This window comes from Corvus cornix, chromosome 5 (assembly GCF_000738735.6).
Source record: "Corvus cornix cornix isolate S_Up_H32 chromosome 5, ASM73873v5, whole genome shotgun sequence".
NCBI classification, from domain to species: domain Eukaryota; kingdom Metazoa; phylum Chordata; class Aves; order Passeriformes; family Corvidae; genus Corvus; species Corvus cornix.
The window spans coordinates 38,763,852-38,783,240 of NC_046335.1; the positions used below are offsets into that span (position 1 = coordinate 38,763,852).

General features: G+C 45.5%; 1 protein-coding gene across 4 annotated transcripts in view; it reads left to right on the forward strand.

The window, feature by feature from the left end:
- The window catches only part of LOC104698284 (transmembrane protein 263-like), a 208,698-nt gene that overhangs the window by 181,776 nt on the left and 7,533 nt on the right, over positions 1-19,389 (forward strand). The window contains exon 1 of one of the 4 annotated variants that reach the window (XM_019280461.3): positions 18,678-18,717. The exons of the other annotated variants lie outside the window; for them this stretch is intronic. Within the exon in view, the coding sequence (XP_019136006.1) occupies positions 18,693-18,717 (25 nt within the window). The 5' untranslated portion in view covers positions 18,678-18,692. Of the gene's footprint in view, positions 1-18,677; positions 18,718-19,389 lie in introns of those variants that run through there. 4 annotated transcript variants of the gene reach the window in all.

Sequence of the window (19,389 nt, forward strand, 5' to 3'; positions counted from 1 at the left end):
ATCTGCTCTTCAGCGGATTGCATTGTTTTTAAAAGTATCTTGGCTTATTCTTTATAATCCCCTTCATGGGTGAGTTACCATCCATGTCAATGATCTCTCTGCATCTCTAACCTCAGTATAAAACATCGGCGGGTAAAGCTCCTATATTTCCCTGCATTTCTTGGACTGGCTCACAGCCATGGCTCTGTCTTCCTCTGCATGGATTGCTTCCTCAGCTGTAGCTCAGGAAATTGCTGGTTGTGTTTTTGCATGATCTGTCCTGTGATGCACCAGCTTTGATGCTCCTCTGCAGTACTTTCACAGAGGAGTCAATTAACGCCTGCCTGTTATCATCCATTGTAGCTCACTTTTCTTGCATGCCTAGCAAAGAAGTGCCCTCCTTTGTGCATCTTTAGCTTTTGAAATGTAGTGCAGATATGACCCATCCCAGTATCCCACAGCAGAGCTTCTTTTAGCCCCATTTTATGGACTGAGACACAGAAGCAAAGGAAATTAGGATCAACGGACATTTATGATTAAATTTTTTGCTTTTTTGAGTGTGCTCCCGTGAGCGACCCTTCAGCAGCCCCCCTGCCCAGCCACCAGTGCCACTCCCCTTTCTTGATGCAGCACATGGGAGTTGCCATACCTCTGGGCTACAAGAATTCAGGGCATGTACTGGCCCTCCAATTTGTTCCCATTTTATTTTTTTGAATGTTCATCTCTCTACAGAAGTGTCCCAGAAATCCCCAAGACATGTATTATATTTCTTTACACACATTTCTTTATCAATTGAATTATTTAGTAAAGAGGTATGTTCATATTTTATTGATATAATTTGAGGAGTAATCTCACTCCTTTTCCCTTAACACTTGTTTAAAGAAAGCAGCATTTCATCCTCTGTTGCTTTGGTTTGTTTTTCTTTCATTCATCCCTGAATCTCTAAACATTGTATTGCATCTTTTGCAGGAGAAAACTGACTCATGGAGGTTAAGTGATTTGCTGCTATTTGTAGAAGCAAGCAGCAGGCGATGGGAAACAGCATCTAGGTGTCAAGCCTGCTACTCTGGCACTGGCCACATTGAAGTGGTATCAGGCAACACATGGGCCAATAGTGCTGTCCTCCCATTTATTAGTAAACTGCCCATGGTGGGCCTTTTTAAAGTAGGCCCTACCTAGAATGATGTTTTCAATTGCTCAGTAATGAATTAACTTTCTTGCTTAACCACTTTCTTTCATCATCTTTGCTGTTCCTTTAAGTTGCTTTCTGCCTCAGTTTCCCATCTGTTAGCTGAGGCCAGCTGCATCAGCTCACTTCACTGCAGAGGTGGATACATCAGAACCATAAAGGGTTCTGACACTGTGAGAACTGTAGAAGCTGGGACACCAAGATAGCCTTCCTCAGGAATATGGCTCCATATTAATAGTCTGCAGAAAAACTCCCTAGGAAAATGGGGCCTGGGCAGGTTTGACTGAAGCACCTAAAGCTTGTTAAAGAAGCGAGTAATGGTAGCTTCAATAAACTACGCTCTGCTCTTTGGTGGTAGAGAATTGAGAAGCCAAGTCCCGCAGCTGCGCCATTGTCTCTGGCCCCTGGTGGTGAGAGAGGTGTTTTATGCTTGGCCTCTTCAGGGAAAGGCTGCTTGTTTGCATTGTATTTGTGGCATAATTACTAATGGTACAGATCATTTTTATTAGCCAAGCTGTCTGCATTAAAATGATAGATTTTTTTGTATTATTAAGAACATCCAAGGGAGTCTCTGCAGCAGCAGGAGAAAGATGATAATTTTTCATTTAGCTTAAGAGCAGATGGTTACAGAAACATTCTATGTAAATAAATTAAAGGGAAGCCACCCTCGCTAATAGTTAAGTAAACAGGTTTGGAAACAGCCATCTTAGGACCAGGCTTTTCTGTTCTCTTCCTTTCTCACAAGAGCTTCATCTGCTCTTCAGCTTACAGGCCCATATGGCTAGGGTATTAATTAAACCAATTTGCTTTTAGGCCAAAGTCATCTAAAACGACTTGAGTCCTGCTAGAGCAAGACTATCACTCTCATGCAGCTTTCTTGAGCACTAGAGAATGCTTAGCCAGCCTAAGCATCTGGGTCGTAATCAATGTTATTGATAAGCATTTCCACATGCCTTTTGTTGTGGTAGTAAGGCTGTGAGTGATCTGAGAGAAGTATTACTACCGTTGCTGTATTTTAGAGTTGCATCCTGCAGTCTCTGATGAGTGCTGCAGTCACAATGCCATGCTCCCCTCAAGAATTTCAACTCAACAAAACCAGTAAAGTAGAAGTGGAGAAATGAGAGGTAAATAGGGGAGGAAAGTAATTTTGTAGCACAAGGGCTGAAAATGCCTCAGATATGGTAGCTAGAGAAGAAAGCAGCTTCTCTTCCCACAATCCAAAAGCAAACAACAGATATTGTAAGGAGGAAATTGTGAAAAGCCTGGCCCTCAATAGGTTCACAAAATGAAAAGCTACAAGAACTTTGATGACCAAGAAAGCCATGCTTGATCTTCTTTGAGCGGTTCTCTCTGTACGTGGGGTTGGAACAGGAAGGTAGGCCAGTACTCAGAAAACGCTGTTGGACAGAACAGCTCCCTCTTCTGTCTTCGCAACCAGACTGATGCAAAAACATCACCTGGGCTTCTTCCTGAGGCCTCCAGTCGCACAGACAGGATACAGTATGTTCGTAAGAGGGTTTGGAGTCTCGGGGAGTAGCAAAATGCAGTTTGTGCCTGTATCAGGAGGAGATCACATGCTGATGAAATGGTGGTTTTGTCAGTTGGTGGAGGCTGGAGCTGGAGGAAAACCAATCCTCTTCCTAGTATGGAGTAGGTACTTGCCTGGGATGACTTGCACCATTTCTAGATTCCAGCGCAGATTTTCCGTTGGATGTGGATGTATTAAAAAGCATGATACAAAGCAATTAGAATATTGCCATTACTGAGAGTCATGCTTGGATATCATAGAGCAAAAATTGATGACTAATGGCAAATATAATAGAAACGTAACATTTGTTAACAATACCAGAAAAAAAAATACTATAACCTAAGGACTGGTAACAAGAAGTGTGGTATAAGCTGAGAGCTCATTAGGGGGTTGAGGGAAGAGAAGGGTTAGAGGTTAGAGTATGTTAGTTAATGAAAGAAATTCTTCTACCCTATCAGTATACTGAAAACCAAATGCAATCCTAGATTGTATAAGGCAAGGTGTCCCTTCAGGGAGAAGGCAGTATCATGGCTTTGTCAGTTCTCTGCACACTACCAAACACCCATGTGCAAGGAAATCGACATTAGACTGCCATATAGATAAAGGGAAAGGCTTCTGGGGTGAGGGGGACAATGGATAATCCATTGTATACATGGGAACTAGAAGTGTTTGGCTTGTTTAATCCAGAGGCTGAGAGAAGATATGAATGCTCTCTATAAATATGTCAGAGGAGTAAACACCAGGGAGGGAGAACAGCAATTTAAACTAAAAGACAACATTGCCACAAGAGGAAATGGGTATAAATAGCCCATGAATAAATTTAGGCTGCAAATTAAGTTTCTAAGCAAAAAAACAGTATGATTTTTAGATATCCAAGTAAGAATACGAGAGCAAATAACCTAACTGGTTCTAAACTGAGATTTGGTTACTTTTACAAGAACAAAAAATGTGCTTAGCTGTGGCACTTCCACTACCATACCTGACACTGGCAGACTGAAAATTATTATCCTGTTATATTTGCATATGGGAAGATCAGCCTGAAAAAAGCACTCTCCATATTTGATACTTCCAGAGTCAGAGACATCATATGTATAGCTTGTGTGCTTCACTATAATTTCTATTACTTAATTCTTCATAATTAAAAAGAAGTTCTAAACAAACAAGGGTCTGCTCTCAAAATTATGAATTTAAAGTAAAACTTGTACTTACCTAATTAGCTATGATAGGGTCCTAATTTATGAGAGCAGGCTCTTTTTTTCAAGGCCTAGGACTGCTTCTAAGTTGGGAAATGCTTAGATGCAGATGTTAACAGCTCTAATGTCAAGACTCAAATTGTCATTTGTGCACAGTGAAAATTTCCCAGCCAACCTTAACTGCTGCTGATCTTTTACCACCCAAAGCCAGTGACAAGCCTGTTCTCAAGCAACATATATCCTCACTGCATCAGTGACTCTGGAAATTGAGAAGTGATCTGTGTGTGGGTCTACCTTTCTCTTGTTTGATAGACTGATTTCTTTCCTCCTTTACTGTAGCATTTAAACCAAAGTCTGTGTGTCTCAAAGCAGCAAGCCACTTCAGAAGAAGTAGTTTGCAGTGAAGAAAATTCTGTTTTTCTCTAGAAGTAACCACACCGTGAACTCCATTGACCAAAGTAAAATATGTAAGGTTTTGATATATGACATACACTTCAGTGCATGACAGAAGTATGGATTGAGGGGGATATTTATGCCAACAAAAGACTTTTGTCTAGACAAACAACATTCATATACCACAGATTTAAGATTTTAAAAGCTACAGACAGGCAGCATCCTATATTTTTTCTCTAAACCTCCTTGTTAACAATTCCTTATCCAAGTGGTGTAAGGTAGAAACGAAGGCAGAAGGTTTTAAGGAGGTAGAGTGGAGTAAAATTTCAAAGCCTTTCAAACCTTCCTATTCATTCTCTTTCTAGCATATAGGGTAGTTGGGGGTTAAATGTCTGAGCTGTGGATCTGCAGACTTCTGCTGGCTGGATTTGCAAAACTGCAGGATTTTTACTTCGATTAACAGGATAATTAGTGCTGTATTGTAAGCATAAGCCTCACTGAGCTTTGTAAGTAATAATTTCTTACCTCGACCTCAGAGACTCACCACAATCCTTAATGCTGTACAGGCCAGACCTAGGGTGTCTATTTAAAGACCTCCTGTGCCTTTAGCCAGTGCCTCTTTCCTGCCCTGTATTAAGCTCCCCTTTGGCGATGGTGCAATTTCAGAGTTCCTAGGTGTTTTTTTTCCAGGTTTCTGTCAATCAGCTTAAAAAATTCTCACTGAGGTCATTAATGCAGTGAAGTCATGTGAGCCATGAGAGCCAGGGTCAGGAAGCTGTGAGCCTCTATGTAGCTGGGGGACAGAGGAGACGAGACTGCTAGCATTACAATGGGGCTGCTTGGATGCTGCTCCCCTGTGCTGACCCAACACTAGTCCCCATATCTTTGTCTTCCTGTCCCCTCTGCTCCTCCTTTTACAGTGGAAATCAATCCCACAAGTGAGTCTGACTTGCAATAAAGTCTTTGTAGTTAAGTTGCTGACTCCAGAGAAAAGCTGGATATTGTCATCAGTCACTTTGCCTATACAATATCTCTCAGTAGGCAAATTTTCTACTGGCAGCATCCACTGTCACTCTTGAATCTTTTTGCAAAGTGCCCATTTGATAGCTCCAACCTATACACTAAACTTGAGAGAATTCAGAGTTACACATCAGGAATCTGTGCTGTTCTGAATTTCCACACTGAGCAAGTTACTTCGTAACTAACAAACCAGTGAACCATGATCCTTGAACAGGAAAGACTGGGTGTGGGGTTATTGTCTGTGTTAGCTAAGCAGTCTCAGACGTGATCTGGGGGAATCTCCCAGAAAATGAAACAGGTGGCACAGCACAGCTTGTTTAGTATAAATCAATCAACATTAAATCAACACTGATTCTGCTTTTGCAGGTCCTACATCATAATTAAATGTGAACTTAAGATGCATGAAAGTTTGCAGCCCCTGTTGTGATGTTGAAGAGTAGTGGACACCTTCCGAAGCTGGGATATGTGACATTTCATCCAGGTGCCATTACTGCCATGCTGACCACTCTTGAAAACTTGTGGTGTTTTCTGAGACCAGCAACAGCATTTCTAGACAGATTTTAGTTTTTCCAGACCTAACAACTGCTTTTTCATTTCCCACTGTTTACAGATGGAAACTTTGGTGTTCCAGAATCTACCATTTCAATGAAAGCTAATTCCCAGACAAGCTTCAATTTTCCATGGAGACCCTGGACAGGTTTTGGGGCAGAGGAGGCAGGTGAAGGTAGAAGTGAGTGGATTGCAGCTCTTTATCTGTGCTGCAGTTCGATGGCTTTCCTGGCATTCGAGACCAGCTGGACTGAATACCCAGAAGTGCTCCTCCAAACATGCCAGCTCTGTCTCGGTGCACTGGCTCCTGGGAAGCTCTGCTACGTAGACTCCAACCATCGTCAGGGCTTGCCATAAGAATAAATTTGTAAGCAGACCATTTTTGGCTCTTGCTGTAACAGTCTCTGAAAAGAGCCATTCTTTCTGTCTTTTCCTCCACCTCCCTTTCGGAGACATGACCAATATTTTCCACAAATTGAGAAGTTTACAGTTCTCCACATACAGTAGCTCCTGCCAGAAATTTTTAGTTGCCACAGCAACAACTTAATGGATTTTTAAAGCCCCTGCCACTGGCCGTGCCTCTGCCCTGTTTGTTCTTCCTGTGCATTCCTGCAGCACCATGTGACACTGCAGAGGCAGTGACTGAGAGCTCTAATAACCCAGTAATGGATCCAATTATGGCCGTTGGTGCTTCTGTTGAGAATACATGAATAAGTAAATCTGTGCATAAGGATGAAAGAGTGTGGTTTTAAAGCTGTCTGAGCAGTCTCAAGGAGTGGTGGCCAGGTTGCTCTTGCCAGGCCCTGGTGGAGGACGGCAGCTGAGGACTCAGCAGCCACTCAGCTCCCCTCAGGACCATGCTGGTCCGCAGGCTCCCTAGCTGATGGCTGTTGTCTTACAAGCATGGCCTCACACCACAGGCATTTGTGCTTTCTTTCAATTGCACTTCAGATGTCTCTGTGGGGCAGCTGAGTGCTGGTGTGTCTACTGACAGAGCTTCTCCCTTGATGGCAGCCTGAACACAAAAAATAGCACTCAATTTTCATCAGTAAGTGTCACTGTGTTCACATGGGTATGAGGATTGTGGCTGGGAATGGATTGGGCAGGACGGAAAAAGTACTAGCAAACTTTTGCAAGAAATATTTCATGCTTTGAGTGCTGCTCTGTAAGTTCAGGATGATCCTTGCATCCTCTTCACACCACCAGAAAATCTGTTTCTTCCTGTATCACTGTATTTCCTTCACCATCTACTGATGGAAGAGGCATCCATCTTTACCTGGCTGGCACACATGGTGACACACATCTTTGGCTTTCTATCATCCAGCAGTTGATCAGACAGGGAAAAGTGCCCTCTTCTGTTCTCAATTTTCCTTCCTTGTCTGCCTTTTCCCAGCTGATGCATGGAGTGGTAGAAGAATAAATGTCTTTTGGACAGTATATGGCAGATTTTGAAAAGAAGGAGTCTAGACTATCATCTGCCCCACAAGAGAGCTGGAGGGCAGGTATCTGAGCAGGAGAGATTGGCTGCAGAAGACCTTTCAACACCTTTTCTTTTCCCATTCCTTGGTGGCAGGAGGAGATAGTCATGCTACAAGATTCAGGCAGTGAGCTCATCACAACCAAAGTCATTTGTAGGCACCATCTCCTACTGTTATGTATATCCAGACATAAATCCTTATGCTTGTTCTAGCTACTCTTTCTCTTCCCATGTCATTGTCCATTTGTCCGAGATCCCAGGGTTGCTCAGTTGCCTGGGTTTATTTTTCTGGTACTCTCAGTGTGTCTCTGTATGGATTGGGTCAAACTGACTGCCAAGGCCATAGTGGTAATTCCCTAAAGTCAGACTTCTGTACTTTATGGGTGGAAGTTGGTGAACCTCTTGAGAAAATTATGTCCTCTAAGATACCTAGAGGCCCCTGTAAGCCCAAGGCTGATGATCTCCCATTAGTGTTCAGAAGACAAAGATCTGTGAAAAGGACCCAGCATCAGCATTTTCTGGATTGAAACTACTGTTTTCTGAATTGTTGGAGGGCTGCTTTACAGATGAACCAGTGAGGAGAAGGCTGGGAAAGGCTGGTGATACATCTCTTACTGGGTATAGATCGCCTTTTGAAACCTGAGATTCATTTCTATGTATGTTGGTTCTGTACAGCCTTTCTTTCTGAAGTGAGGTCTTGCTTTCCTGCCCTTAGAGAGGTTTTCAGAATTCACCAGGTCTTGTTAACTGTTGGAAATCTGCAATATTAGGGTAGGAATTACAGTTTGGAAGAGATCCCTTGTAGTGGTTTGACCCTGCTGGATGCCAGCTGCCCAGCAAAGCCACTCTTTCACTCCTCAACTGGACAGGGGAGAGAAAATATAATGAAAACTTGTGAGTTGAGATAAGGATGGGGAGAGATCACTCACTGATTACCATCACAAGCAAAACAGTATCAACTTGATGAGATTATTTAATTTATTACAAAGTAAAATCAGAGTAGGATAATGAGAAGTAAAAAAACCCAAATCTTAAAAACACCTTCCCCCAACCCTCACTCCCTCCCATGCTTAACTTTATTCCCAGTTTTCTACCTCCTCCCCACCAAAGATGCAGAGACACAGGAATGGGGGTTATGGTTTCTGCCACTGCTTCCTCCTCTGGGGAAAGACTCCTTGCCCTGCTCCAGTGTGAGGTCTCACCCACAGGATGCAGCCCTCCACAAACTTCTTCAACATGAGTCCTCCCCACGGACCACAGTTCTTCACAGACTGCTCCAGTGTGGGTCCCCTTCCATGAGTTGCAGTCCTTCCTGCAAAGGGGAAGGGTCCAACCTGGATCTGCCACAGGGTCACAGGTCCAACCAGCAAACCTGCTCCAGCATGGGCTCCCCTCTCCATAGGTCCACGAGTCTTTCCAGGAGGCTCCTTCAGCCTGGGCTTCCCACCAGGTCACAGCCTCCTTTGGGCATCCACCTGCTCCAGCATGGGGTCCTCCAGGGCTGCAGGAGGATCTCTGGACCCCCGTTGATGTCCATGGGCTGCAGGGACACAGCTGCCTCACCATGGTCTGCACCACGGGCTGCAGGGGAATCTCAGCTTCAGTTCCTGGAGCACCTCCTGCCCCTCCTTCTGCACTGACCTTGGTGTCTATCCAGTTGTTTCTCTCACACTTTCTCAGTTCTCTCTTCTTTGGCCACAAGTACTTCTGTGCAATAATTTTTTTCCCTTCTTAAATGTGTTATCATGGAGGCATTACCACCACTGCTGACAGGCTTGGCCTTGGCCAGTGGTGGCTCCATCTTGTAGCGGGCTGGCACTAGCTGTGTCAGACATGAGGGATACTTCTGGCACCTTCTTACAGAAGCCACCCCTGTAGCGCTCCTGCTACCAAAACCTTGCCGTGCAAACCTAATACATTTCTGAAAGCAGCTTCTGGTCAGTGAGCCCATTTCACTTACAGATCTGCCCACATGATCCAGATCCTAAGGAGATTTAAAGTACTCTACAAAATAAGATATTCTTTGATATTTGTCTCCCAGACATCAGGGAGGCTGAGAAGAGAGTTAAAGGGGGGATCATCTCCTCCCTGCTCAGCTGATACTGCAAGGTAAAAGGAGTGATTCTTTTCCCCCCCCTCCTAACCTCACCTAGCTGTGTCACAGGAGAGTTCATTTCTGTTATGCATCATTAATCTGAGTTTCTAATAGCAGTAAAAGATTCTGAACTTGGTCGACAGAGAAGTTAACAACCAGTTTGCCTGAGCCCTAACACTTGATCATTTAGCCTTGGTTATTAACTGCAGGCAAGGACCAGTTTCTGGGAGATAATTGGGGTCATAAACAATAGCTGTGTAATGGAGAGCATGCCCTAGGAGAGGGACTAAACATACTCAGCTGCAAGAAACTTACTGCCTTTGGATGGCATCCAGGTGCTGCCGTCAGCCAGCTAGAGGATGGACAGCCAAGTTGTTGCTGTAGGGGAAGAGAGGCCTTTAGTGCTTGGCAGAACGCAGCTATGCGTGCGCAGGATGGCCCCAAGCTGGAAAGATGCTTGAATGCAGCCTCAGGAGGCTTGATAAAACTTCTTAAACATCAGTCTGGAAGGTAGGGATTGGAGGCCATGTGTCTTTTAGTCCATTTCAGAAACAGGACTCAGCATTTAGGAGTAGTAAGTTTTGCAGCCTGAGCTAGGTTTGGTGGTGACAACTGGATTTTCCAAGTTGAAGGTCCCTCTTGGCCTGCTCTTGGGTGCCTTTTACCTCATGGGGAGAATGTGGAGACCGCTGCTGCAACAGTGGCAGCTCCTCAGTGCTGACACCATCCACAACGTGGTGGAATGTTTGATTTGGGCCTGGGGAGCTCTCTGCCTCCTCCAGATGTGCCAGAGCTCCTGTGAGATGTAGGTGTTGCCTGGCGGCCACTCTCTGGGCCAGTGCCCTTCCCAGCACACTGCCCTTCCCAGCCCTCTCCTCAGAGACTGCATGCAGCCCCTGGTGCAGGGCCTCAGTCTGTGACTCCTGCTCAATGAATTGAGGAGCAGCTGCATTTTCTTCTTGTGCTGGGGTCTCTGTTTGGGTTGCCTGCTCGACACAGAGAGAGAGGCCAAACTTGCCTCCTCTTTTGCCACAGACACCAGGGGTGTGCAGTGCCCTTCTTCTTCCAGAGCACAAGGCCAGGCTGGCTGGTTCTCTGGCACAGGCAGGCCTGCCCACCCTGCTGCCCCTGCCAGCTGCTTGCTGGGGCCAGGGGCTTCCAGCCCCCCAGCATCTCCTTCTTCTTGCCTGTGGCATCATTAAGGTGCAGTTCAGGAGGTGATTTCCACCTGTATGCCTGAAAGGAGAGCAGGGGCTTTACAGAGGTTGCCTGACTCCCCCAGCCAACACCTGCTGGGGCCTGCTTGTGCACAGCAGGCATGGAATGCTAAGTGCGGGGACTCCTAAGCCATTTAAGGCTCTGTGTTGTTGGAGAATTAAGATTTCTGTGCCTGGAATCCCTCAAGACAGAGTTGTCTTTGGTAGGGAAAAAGTCCAGAAAAACACCATTAAGAACTAGGAGAGTATTTAAATAGAAAAGCTTTTTGTCTGTGGTTTGTAAAATAAAACTCAGTTTCTGACTACTGAGCCCATTAAGAAGCCCTGCTGGGAGCACAATATACACAGGGGTTCTCCAAGCCATGACAAGATGTTTTGTTTCAGGGGAAAGCTTGTTGGGACTGGAAGATAGCTTGATGGGATTTCTGATGTGGCATCAGCCTCTGTTTAGATTCATGTCCCATCAGTTGTTCCCTGTATACATCTGATTGGAAACAAAGGGAGGAAAATAAAGGTGTAAATGAGTTTCTGTAATGATTGCACTAGCCAAGCTGGAGTGTAGCATGTTGGGATCTGGAGTTTCAGAAGTTTTATCCTGTTGAGAATGAGGGTAGCATGTACCCGCATGTGGACCGCAAGCTAAGCTGGGCTCCCTGATGTGAAAGCTGGGAAGGCACCTGACACATAGATCCTGCAGCTCTGCAGTGTGGTACTTGAAAGCATCCTTGGATGCTCCCTCATTTTTAAAGGAATCAATTGTTCTGCGCTGTTGCTCCCCTGTGTGTACAGAACTGCAGAAGAAAATTTAAGGGGAATCAGTAGAGGAGGGTAATGTTGCTCTTCATTTCCCAATAGCAGAAGCATGACAGCATTGCCAGGCTGGGCTGCATCACAGAATCAAGACAGTAAATGTCTTAACTTGAAGGCCTGAAAGGCTGCTGTAGGTGTGCAGCTGATTTTTTTTCACAGAGCCCTTGTTCTGACAGCCAAGTCTGTCTTTGCTTGGCTTTGCTTCACAACAGGTAGATACCAGAGAAGGGCAGTGATCCAGAGAGTCTTGGATTCTCCAGGCTTTCAGCCTTCCACAGTATATCACTATCCCAGTCAGACATATGGGAAGATTTTCAGCAATTGTTAAAGCAAATGAGAGCAGAAGTATTAGCAATATTTTTGAAATTGGTCTTACATGAAATCCCTACTGGGAACTGGGTTGACCAGACTGAAGGGACATCTTTGAGGTAGGGAAGGTCTTGCTGAATAAGTAGGCAGTTGTTCGACATTTCCCCTCCCAGTGAAACAGGGATGCACTGCAGGATTAGAAACTCTTCAGGAGAACTAAAACCAGAATAGAGAGGGAATCGGGCTCTCTCACTTCACACACTGTAGTTCTAGCACTTTGTGGTCAACTGGTCTTCTCCAGGCAGTGACAGGGGATATCCCAAGCTAGAGTCAAGACTGGCTCAGGAGAAAGCCAAGAGGGAATAGGGGCTCCTCCCTTTTAGATAAAGCACAGCCTGTTCATCAGACCCGGTCCCCCACCCGCCCACCATGAGAGGCGGAGAGTGTAGGGCTGATTTGTGGCTGCAAGCAGGAGATGGACAGGAGTCTCTCTTGTTCCAGATATTCCTCCAACTATATGAAGCACTAATCTCAAAGGGAGGCCTAGATATCTTAGCATTTCTGAGAGCCAGACTAGACCCTTGCTCCATGGCAGTCCTGCCACAATATAAAAAGAGTCCAATTTACCTGCTGCACCAGGGAGAGCCCTTCAGTAACCACCCAGAAGCCAAGTGTGCATAGGATCCCTGCTGTGCTGTATGGAAATCTGCCCTGGAAAGAGAAAGGACATGAATATGGAAGGAAGCAAAGGGAACTGTCACACTTGCAGGTTCATGTTCCTAAGCAGCAGCTCTTTGTCTGTACAGTGCAGAGGAGGAGGTTTGATGTCTCTTTGGGCAGTGTTAGTGCTATCTCTAATTTATGCCTTCAGAGCTGAGATTTCCAGGTGACGGGCTCACTGAGGAAACAACAGGTAGGACCAGCTGGCTCGCTCTGAAGTGATGGGGTGAGGGGACACACGAGAGGTTTGGGTGCAGAGCTAGGGGATGATTTTTGCACTAGAATAGATCGAATAGTCTGAGACATGGATGGGTCCCATCCTTCTCTGTTCAGCCTGGCTGTGGGGGAGGGATGCTCTGCCTGTCTGCTCCCAGAGGCAGCATACCTGCCCACTCACAACTGCAATACCCTCCCCTTGTCAGCTGAGATGTGGAAGAGTTTTTGAGATTAGGCCTTCAAATACCTTCCACTAGCAGAAAAATAAAGGCCTGTCCTGCCTGTTCCAGGCATACTGCAGCATGAGCAGGCAAGCATATCTCTACCTCCCCAGTAAATCCCCAGCTCAGCTGCTTCTGTAGCACACAGCTTTTAGCTTAACTGCCTCGTTATCCTTTGGATAGACAGAAAGACAGCTGGATAGCCTCTGGGATGAACATGTCATTTCTTTGAGTCAAAGGTCAGTTAAAATTTGTGCCTTTGCTTTTTGAGCTGCCATTTTTTTTCTTCATTTCCTCCATGTGCCTTGGAGAGGGAACACGTAATCAGAATAAATAGGGAATTTCTGAATATCTCACTGGTGCCAGCCATTCTACTGAACAGCATCAGCATCCATTGCTCAACTGCTCCAGGAGTGGAAAGAGGAAATGTCTGGACCTGGATCCTTCCCTACTGCCAAGGCAGGATATGTTCCCAACTTTACTAGGAGTGTTTTTGGACAACTTCTTGGATATCTCAGCTGTAAAATGCTTAAGTTACAATCAAGTGTTTCGAGAGATTAAGAGATTAAACCTTTGATAATATAATGGCAGAGTACACTAAATATTCATGGCAGTTGGTGAACAAATAGGGGGGACTTTTGACGTCTGATCTTGGCAGCCTAGAGCACCTTCCTGTTAGTTAGTCTCACTCCCATGCACCTTCCCAAAATGCTGCTGGGACCTAACTTCATGTGCTTTTTTGATAAATTTTGAGTTAGCAATACTGTCATGGGAAGGACTTTTAGCCTCACTGGACAGAGGAGGCTTAACTGAGTCTGCCTTTGTTTAAAATCCACTGGGTAGCACTAGAGCATGGAAGAAAAGTTATTTCTTACATAAGCTTGGATTATGTTATTTACTCTCCATTGTCTGTAAGGGCCTCATAGAACCAAGAAAATGACCTTTATTTCTCTATGGATTTTGTCCCTTTTCATTTTACAAATATTGATTTTTTTTTTTTCTCCTGTGTCTTTATCAGAGCTGAATTAACAAGACTGCTTAACAAGATCCTCTGATTCATTTGGGGTCTTTTTGTGCCAGGTACTATCACAAGCAGCTGAAAGCAGCTCAGTGAAGAATGTGCAACCACTGCTACAGAATTGACAGAGGAGGTGATGTGCCCTGACAAGAGCTGAGCCAGCATGGGTCAAAGAGCAGGCTTAAAAAGATGGTCTCCTCAGCCTGGGCACAAATGCTAGGAAGGGTTATTTGTAAGGAATAAATTTTTCTGTTGGAAAGCTCTCCTCCTCATACCTCTAAAGCGTGAGGCCACTGAAAATCGTTGAGCCTGCTGGATTTTTCCTGTTCCACCCACAGATTCCCAAGTGGGATCAAGAGTCCAAATTCATGGCAAGAGGTGATTCCTGTCCTTGTGATCCAAAATCTCAGTGTAGCAGTGATGAGACTCCAAAAGGAAAAGGAGCCATTGGTGCAGTTTTATGTGCTCTTTCTTGCCAAGCTTTTAAGCAAGCCACTTAACTGATCCAAGTGCACATAGGTGGAGCAAAAAGTGGAAATTGAAGGCAAGAAATTGTTCAAACAAGTCAAGTCTGATGGCTACTTTTGATGCTTTTAACACAAGTTCAGGAAAGGTAGAGCCCAGCTGATAGCTGTCCCTTGCTGTTCATACTTGCCATAATGCACCAGTGCATTTTCTAGCACAGGGCCCAGAGGGTGGCGATGGTAGGGAGGAAGCAGTCACTGTCCACAGTTCTTTGCAGCAAGCTGGAATCTCTTGCCTTTCGAGATCGTCTTTCCGCTCTTTCAGCGGCCTGAGACATCCTATGGGTTTTTTAGTGACCTGTCTGGCCAGTAGCAAAAGCCCATTTCTGTATATATTCCACATGGAAAGATATGTTGTGATGGAGATAGAAAGGGGAACATCCAGGTTTCTTTATTCCTGAAGGGCCAACACCACTCCTAGTTTTGCTCTAGTTCTCTCCTGTGGGCTCATCTTTCTTACAGCCTATACATCATGGTAAGAAATTATATTTGCATCAAATGAGACAAGAGTCTTCTTAAACCAGCTGCCTGCCATACAGGCCTATAGAAAGGGTAAATCCTCATCCTTAAGCCATTGTGAGCTGCATCAGAAGGACAGCAAGCTTTGGAGAACTTTGTCCTGGTGTGCACTTGTTTCTCTCTGAGATGAAAGGTTAAGTATATCAGTGGGAGCTGGGAGGTTGTTTCTGTGAAGTACCATGAGGTCAACCAGTTAGTGTTCATTAGCTTCCCCTCTGCAAAGGGTGGACTTCTCCCCTTCCCAGCTTGCTGGGCTTCGCAGAGCTGGGATTAACTCCTGCCTGCCAGCCCACTCCACTGCTGGTCATGCAGGATCCCCAGCATACTGTCTGGGCAGTCACACCATCAGTGGCTGAAACAGGCCAGGAACATGGAGAGGAAGCGGAGGAGACATAGCTGTCAGCAGTAATGCTGAGAACAGAGCTGGGTCTCCAGGCTCCTGCCTCATCCACGTCCTTTCTAGTAGATGATACTGCCTGTCCGGCAACTCCCTTGTGTTTTTCTGGAGCACATGGAGCATTACCTCTGGACTGTGGGCCATCCTGTCTTCAGCTTCATTAGAGACCATCTCTATATACCAGAGTAGCTGAAGTCTTGTAAAAATCAAAGGGTCCCAGGACATCCTGGTTGAAGGAGACTCTGGCTGCTCCTGACAAACTGTTATAGCTATATAAAAGAGATATTTCTGGTTAAATAAACCAATCACCTCCTGCAGGATGGCAAAGCAAAGGAACAACTATTTTTCAAGAAACAGAAACCCATATCAGGGCAGATCTTGGCTCTGATATTTGAAAGCACTTAGGAAGTGAGAGGACAAGTTTATGTTTCTCCTCCAATTAGTATCTCTTCTTGCAAAGTGAAACAGTTCAACAAAAACAGTGCAAATAGCCACTGCTTGGCTATTTAGTGGTTTTGTGTGTGTGTGTGTGTGTGGCTGGCAGTGTCCTTGGGCTGACTCAAGCCTGGTCAAATGCCTTGACCACCAGGTTATTACCTGTTCTGAGGCCAATCTCCCTGAATTCTTTTTTCAGTGAAAGTTTGAAGAATACCACTGTGTTCTTACAAACAGTTTCTGTTTTGGTGACACAAAACTTCCCAACAAAGAGAGTCAGGAAGCTCCCAACCAAGTAAGCCTCACACTTCCAGAGTCAGAGCATTGGCTGCTTCTTCCCCAAGGCTCAGCCGAGGAAAACAAGCCATTCCATATCACTGTTCGTTTACCCTCCTGAACCCTGTCTCTCAGTGCTTCAAGGTAGATGCTTCAGCAGTTAATACTGCTCCTGGGGCATGTGCAAGGAACAATTAAAGCTCATTGTGCCAGTGAAGAGCCCTGGGGTGAGCTGGGCTATGGAGACAGCTGGCCCCATTTTTGCTGTGTGCAGCAGCTTCCTGAACAATCCTGTTGCAGAGAGACGAGTATGTCTTGTTGATTGCAGAGTTAAAGTTTAAAACTCCAGGGCTAAACTCAGTGTGGCATTTCTAGGCTTTTTGCTGGTGGCAGCCGTCATGGTTTGTAGCATTCGGTGCCTGGGTAGAGCCCAGCTGCTGAGCCTGCAAAGCTTTTTCCAACAGCTGCAGCATGGGACCGATGGCAGGAGTGAAGCACGAGTGTTTGAAGAACAAACACTTTGTAGTGGTCCCTTTAACATTTTGCCTGTGACACTAGATCTTTGATCCAGAAATGACAAAAAGGACATGAACAGCCATTCCTTCCTCTCAGACATAAATGCCTGTTACAGATGTGCCCTGCAAGGTTCAGCTAAGCCTTCTCCAGCAGCAGGCAGTCTTGGAAGAAAGCAGTGTTGGAAATTTTCTGGAGAAGGGTCCTGCTAGGTGCTGTACAGTGAGATTTCATTTGTGCCCAGCAGTCAGAGTGATCTCTGCCTGCTTCAGCTGCTTGTGCTAGACGAGGAACATATCACACAGAAGGAAGGTCTCAGCTGCAGGATAAACTTGTGTAGCCCCACAACAGCAGGCTGGCATGCATGGGGATGGGGCAAGTTTTCTTCTCACCTTTGTAACTTGTCTGGAAATTGGAAACCTCTCCAGGAAGTTGTCATTGGTGTCTCCACGGAGAATGGGAACAGGAATCATATTGGTGCCAGTCATGACAATACCAAGTACAATTTCCTTGTTTAAAGCACTGCACCAGCTGTACCTAATTAACCTTCATGACAGCACAGCAATACAAGGAAATAGGGATCATTAACTTCAGCTTTGCTTTACAGAAGGGGAAGAGAAACATCAGTGCCAGCCCCATGCATCTCAAATTGAGGTAGGCTTGAAAAAGTCACAAGGTTAAACATAACAATAATACACTTGGGGTTCTCAGAGTATTAAGAGTGCGCTTGAATCAAACTTTCAGTTTTTTCTCCAAGAAACATCAGGACTAGAAACTTCTCTCCCATATATGCTTGTTTGTGACTCAACAACCAAGGCTTTCAGAAAATCACACATTCTCAGTCACAGTGGGGCAGAGGCAGTAAAGGTCAGAACGACTTGCTCAGTGTTGCTTAAAAATGAGCTGGAAAAAGCTGGACTAAACTCTGTGAGTAGCTGACCCTCCACCCCTTGCTTGTTTCTCCAGACCAAACATTTTTCTAGGTGAGGGAACCTGCCTAAATCAACCAGTGGCCACTAAATAGCTGTCAGAGGAGTAATTCAGGTTTGAACTAGTGACCTCACCCCTTCCTCTCACATCTGCGGAGGGACAGACTGATGACATTGACTGCTTACATTAGGTCTCTGAGCAGCCCGGCTGCTTTGTCTGGGGCCCAGCAGGAATGGAAAGATGCAAAACCAGTGCTGCTCCTGGACACTGCTTTCCTGGCTTGGGGCTGTTTTTGAAAGTTAGTAGGAAAGAGCAACTTACACAAGTCCTTCTTAAAGTAAAGAGTTCATCCTGCCTGCCTTATCACCTGCTGGCAGGGGCTGAGGGCGAGAGTAGTGCCTGTGCCATTTGTACTGGGCACCAGCACAGGCTCGCATTTTGTCTCTCCAAATGAATGCAGTGCAAAGCCCTGAGGAGTGTCATGGCAGCGTAGAAAGTTGTATCTGTTATTACCAATCTCCTTTCTGCTCAAGTCATAGATGCTGTTAGGATCAGGTGAGAAGACCTAAATTTGTCTGGAGCCCTGGTGGGCAGGACCCGTGCTCTGGAAGAGAAGCCAGTGGAGAGTGCAGATGGCAGTGGCCAGGGAGGAGAGTGTAGGGAGACCTCTCTGTTGTGTGGGGTGCCGACCCCAGGCCAGAATGCAGGCATTCATACAGGAGAGCCTTTTATTCAGCTCTTTTCTCCTATGTATTCTTCTATTCTAAGCTGACGTGGGGTGAAGTGAAGCTGAAGGGACCCTTGAAAAGGCCAGGTCATTGATGGAGAGGAAAAAGGGCTCCACAGATTGCGAAGAGCTTTCATGAGCAGCATCGGCTGCGGCTGGCTCCAGGGAACAGAATTGTTCCCCTGCTTAGGCTGTGTGTCTGTCTCTCTGATTATTTTGTGTATTTCATCTCTGCTGTCTGTCTTGCTCTTAATCTGGGCTCCTCTGTGCCAACAAAATGCTTAGCTCGCTCCATTGTCTGAGAGACTAATTTGCACTGTAAATCTGATGCTTATCTTACATGACAGCTTACTGTGGGGTTTATTGCAATCCTGAAGACAAACTAACCAGGGATGGCTTGAAAGCTTCCAACACATCATCTGGAATATAGAACAAATATGACCCATTTCAGCTTGCTGCCAGGTTAGTGTAGTCCCTTGTGGTTGGGGTCACCAGGGATTTATCTTTTTCTGTTCAAATCTATTCAAACCTGAGTGTGTTTGGGTTTTGGTTTGGATTTTTGTACATTTGGTTGATCAGTTTGGGGGTTTTTTTGGTGTGGTACATCTTCTGCTTTGTGTTGGAGCTGTTAGAGTGCTTCTGCAACAGCCTCCCACCCTCCTAGGGCCAGATCCTCCCTCCCTTCTCCCTGAGGAGTTTTAAGGACTCTGAGAGTGGCTGCAGACCAGGCACAGGCAGTGTGCAAGCACTGGTGCTCCAGTGCACTGCAGCATGTTGTCTCTGCCTAGCTTAATCAGAAAGAACCTTTGTCCTTGTCTTGTCCTCATTAGTATTTCCTGACACTTTGTCCAAAATGTTCTAGCTCTCTGCTGGCAGAGTAACATCCTCTCTCAATCTCGTCTGCAGTTGCTACCTTCTCTCTGGTCTGTAGGCTGTCCACCTGCAGACATTCACATACCATGTAAGAGATTCTCACACTAGTGCAGTTCAGATGGCTGGGCAGCTCCAGAGGCATAAATCTTCCTACAGATACGTTCCAGGTAGCCTAAGATGCAGTTTTACTGGGGGAGAGCCAGGAAGATTATTGCTACTTTGATACAGGTCTTGGTTCTGCAGCTGAGCATGCCAGTAGGT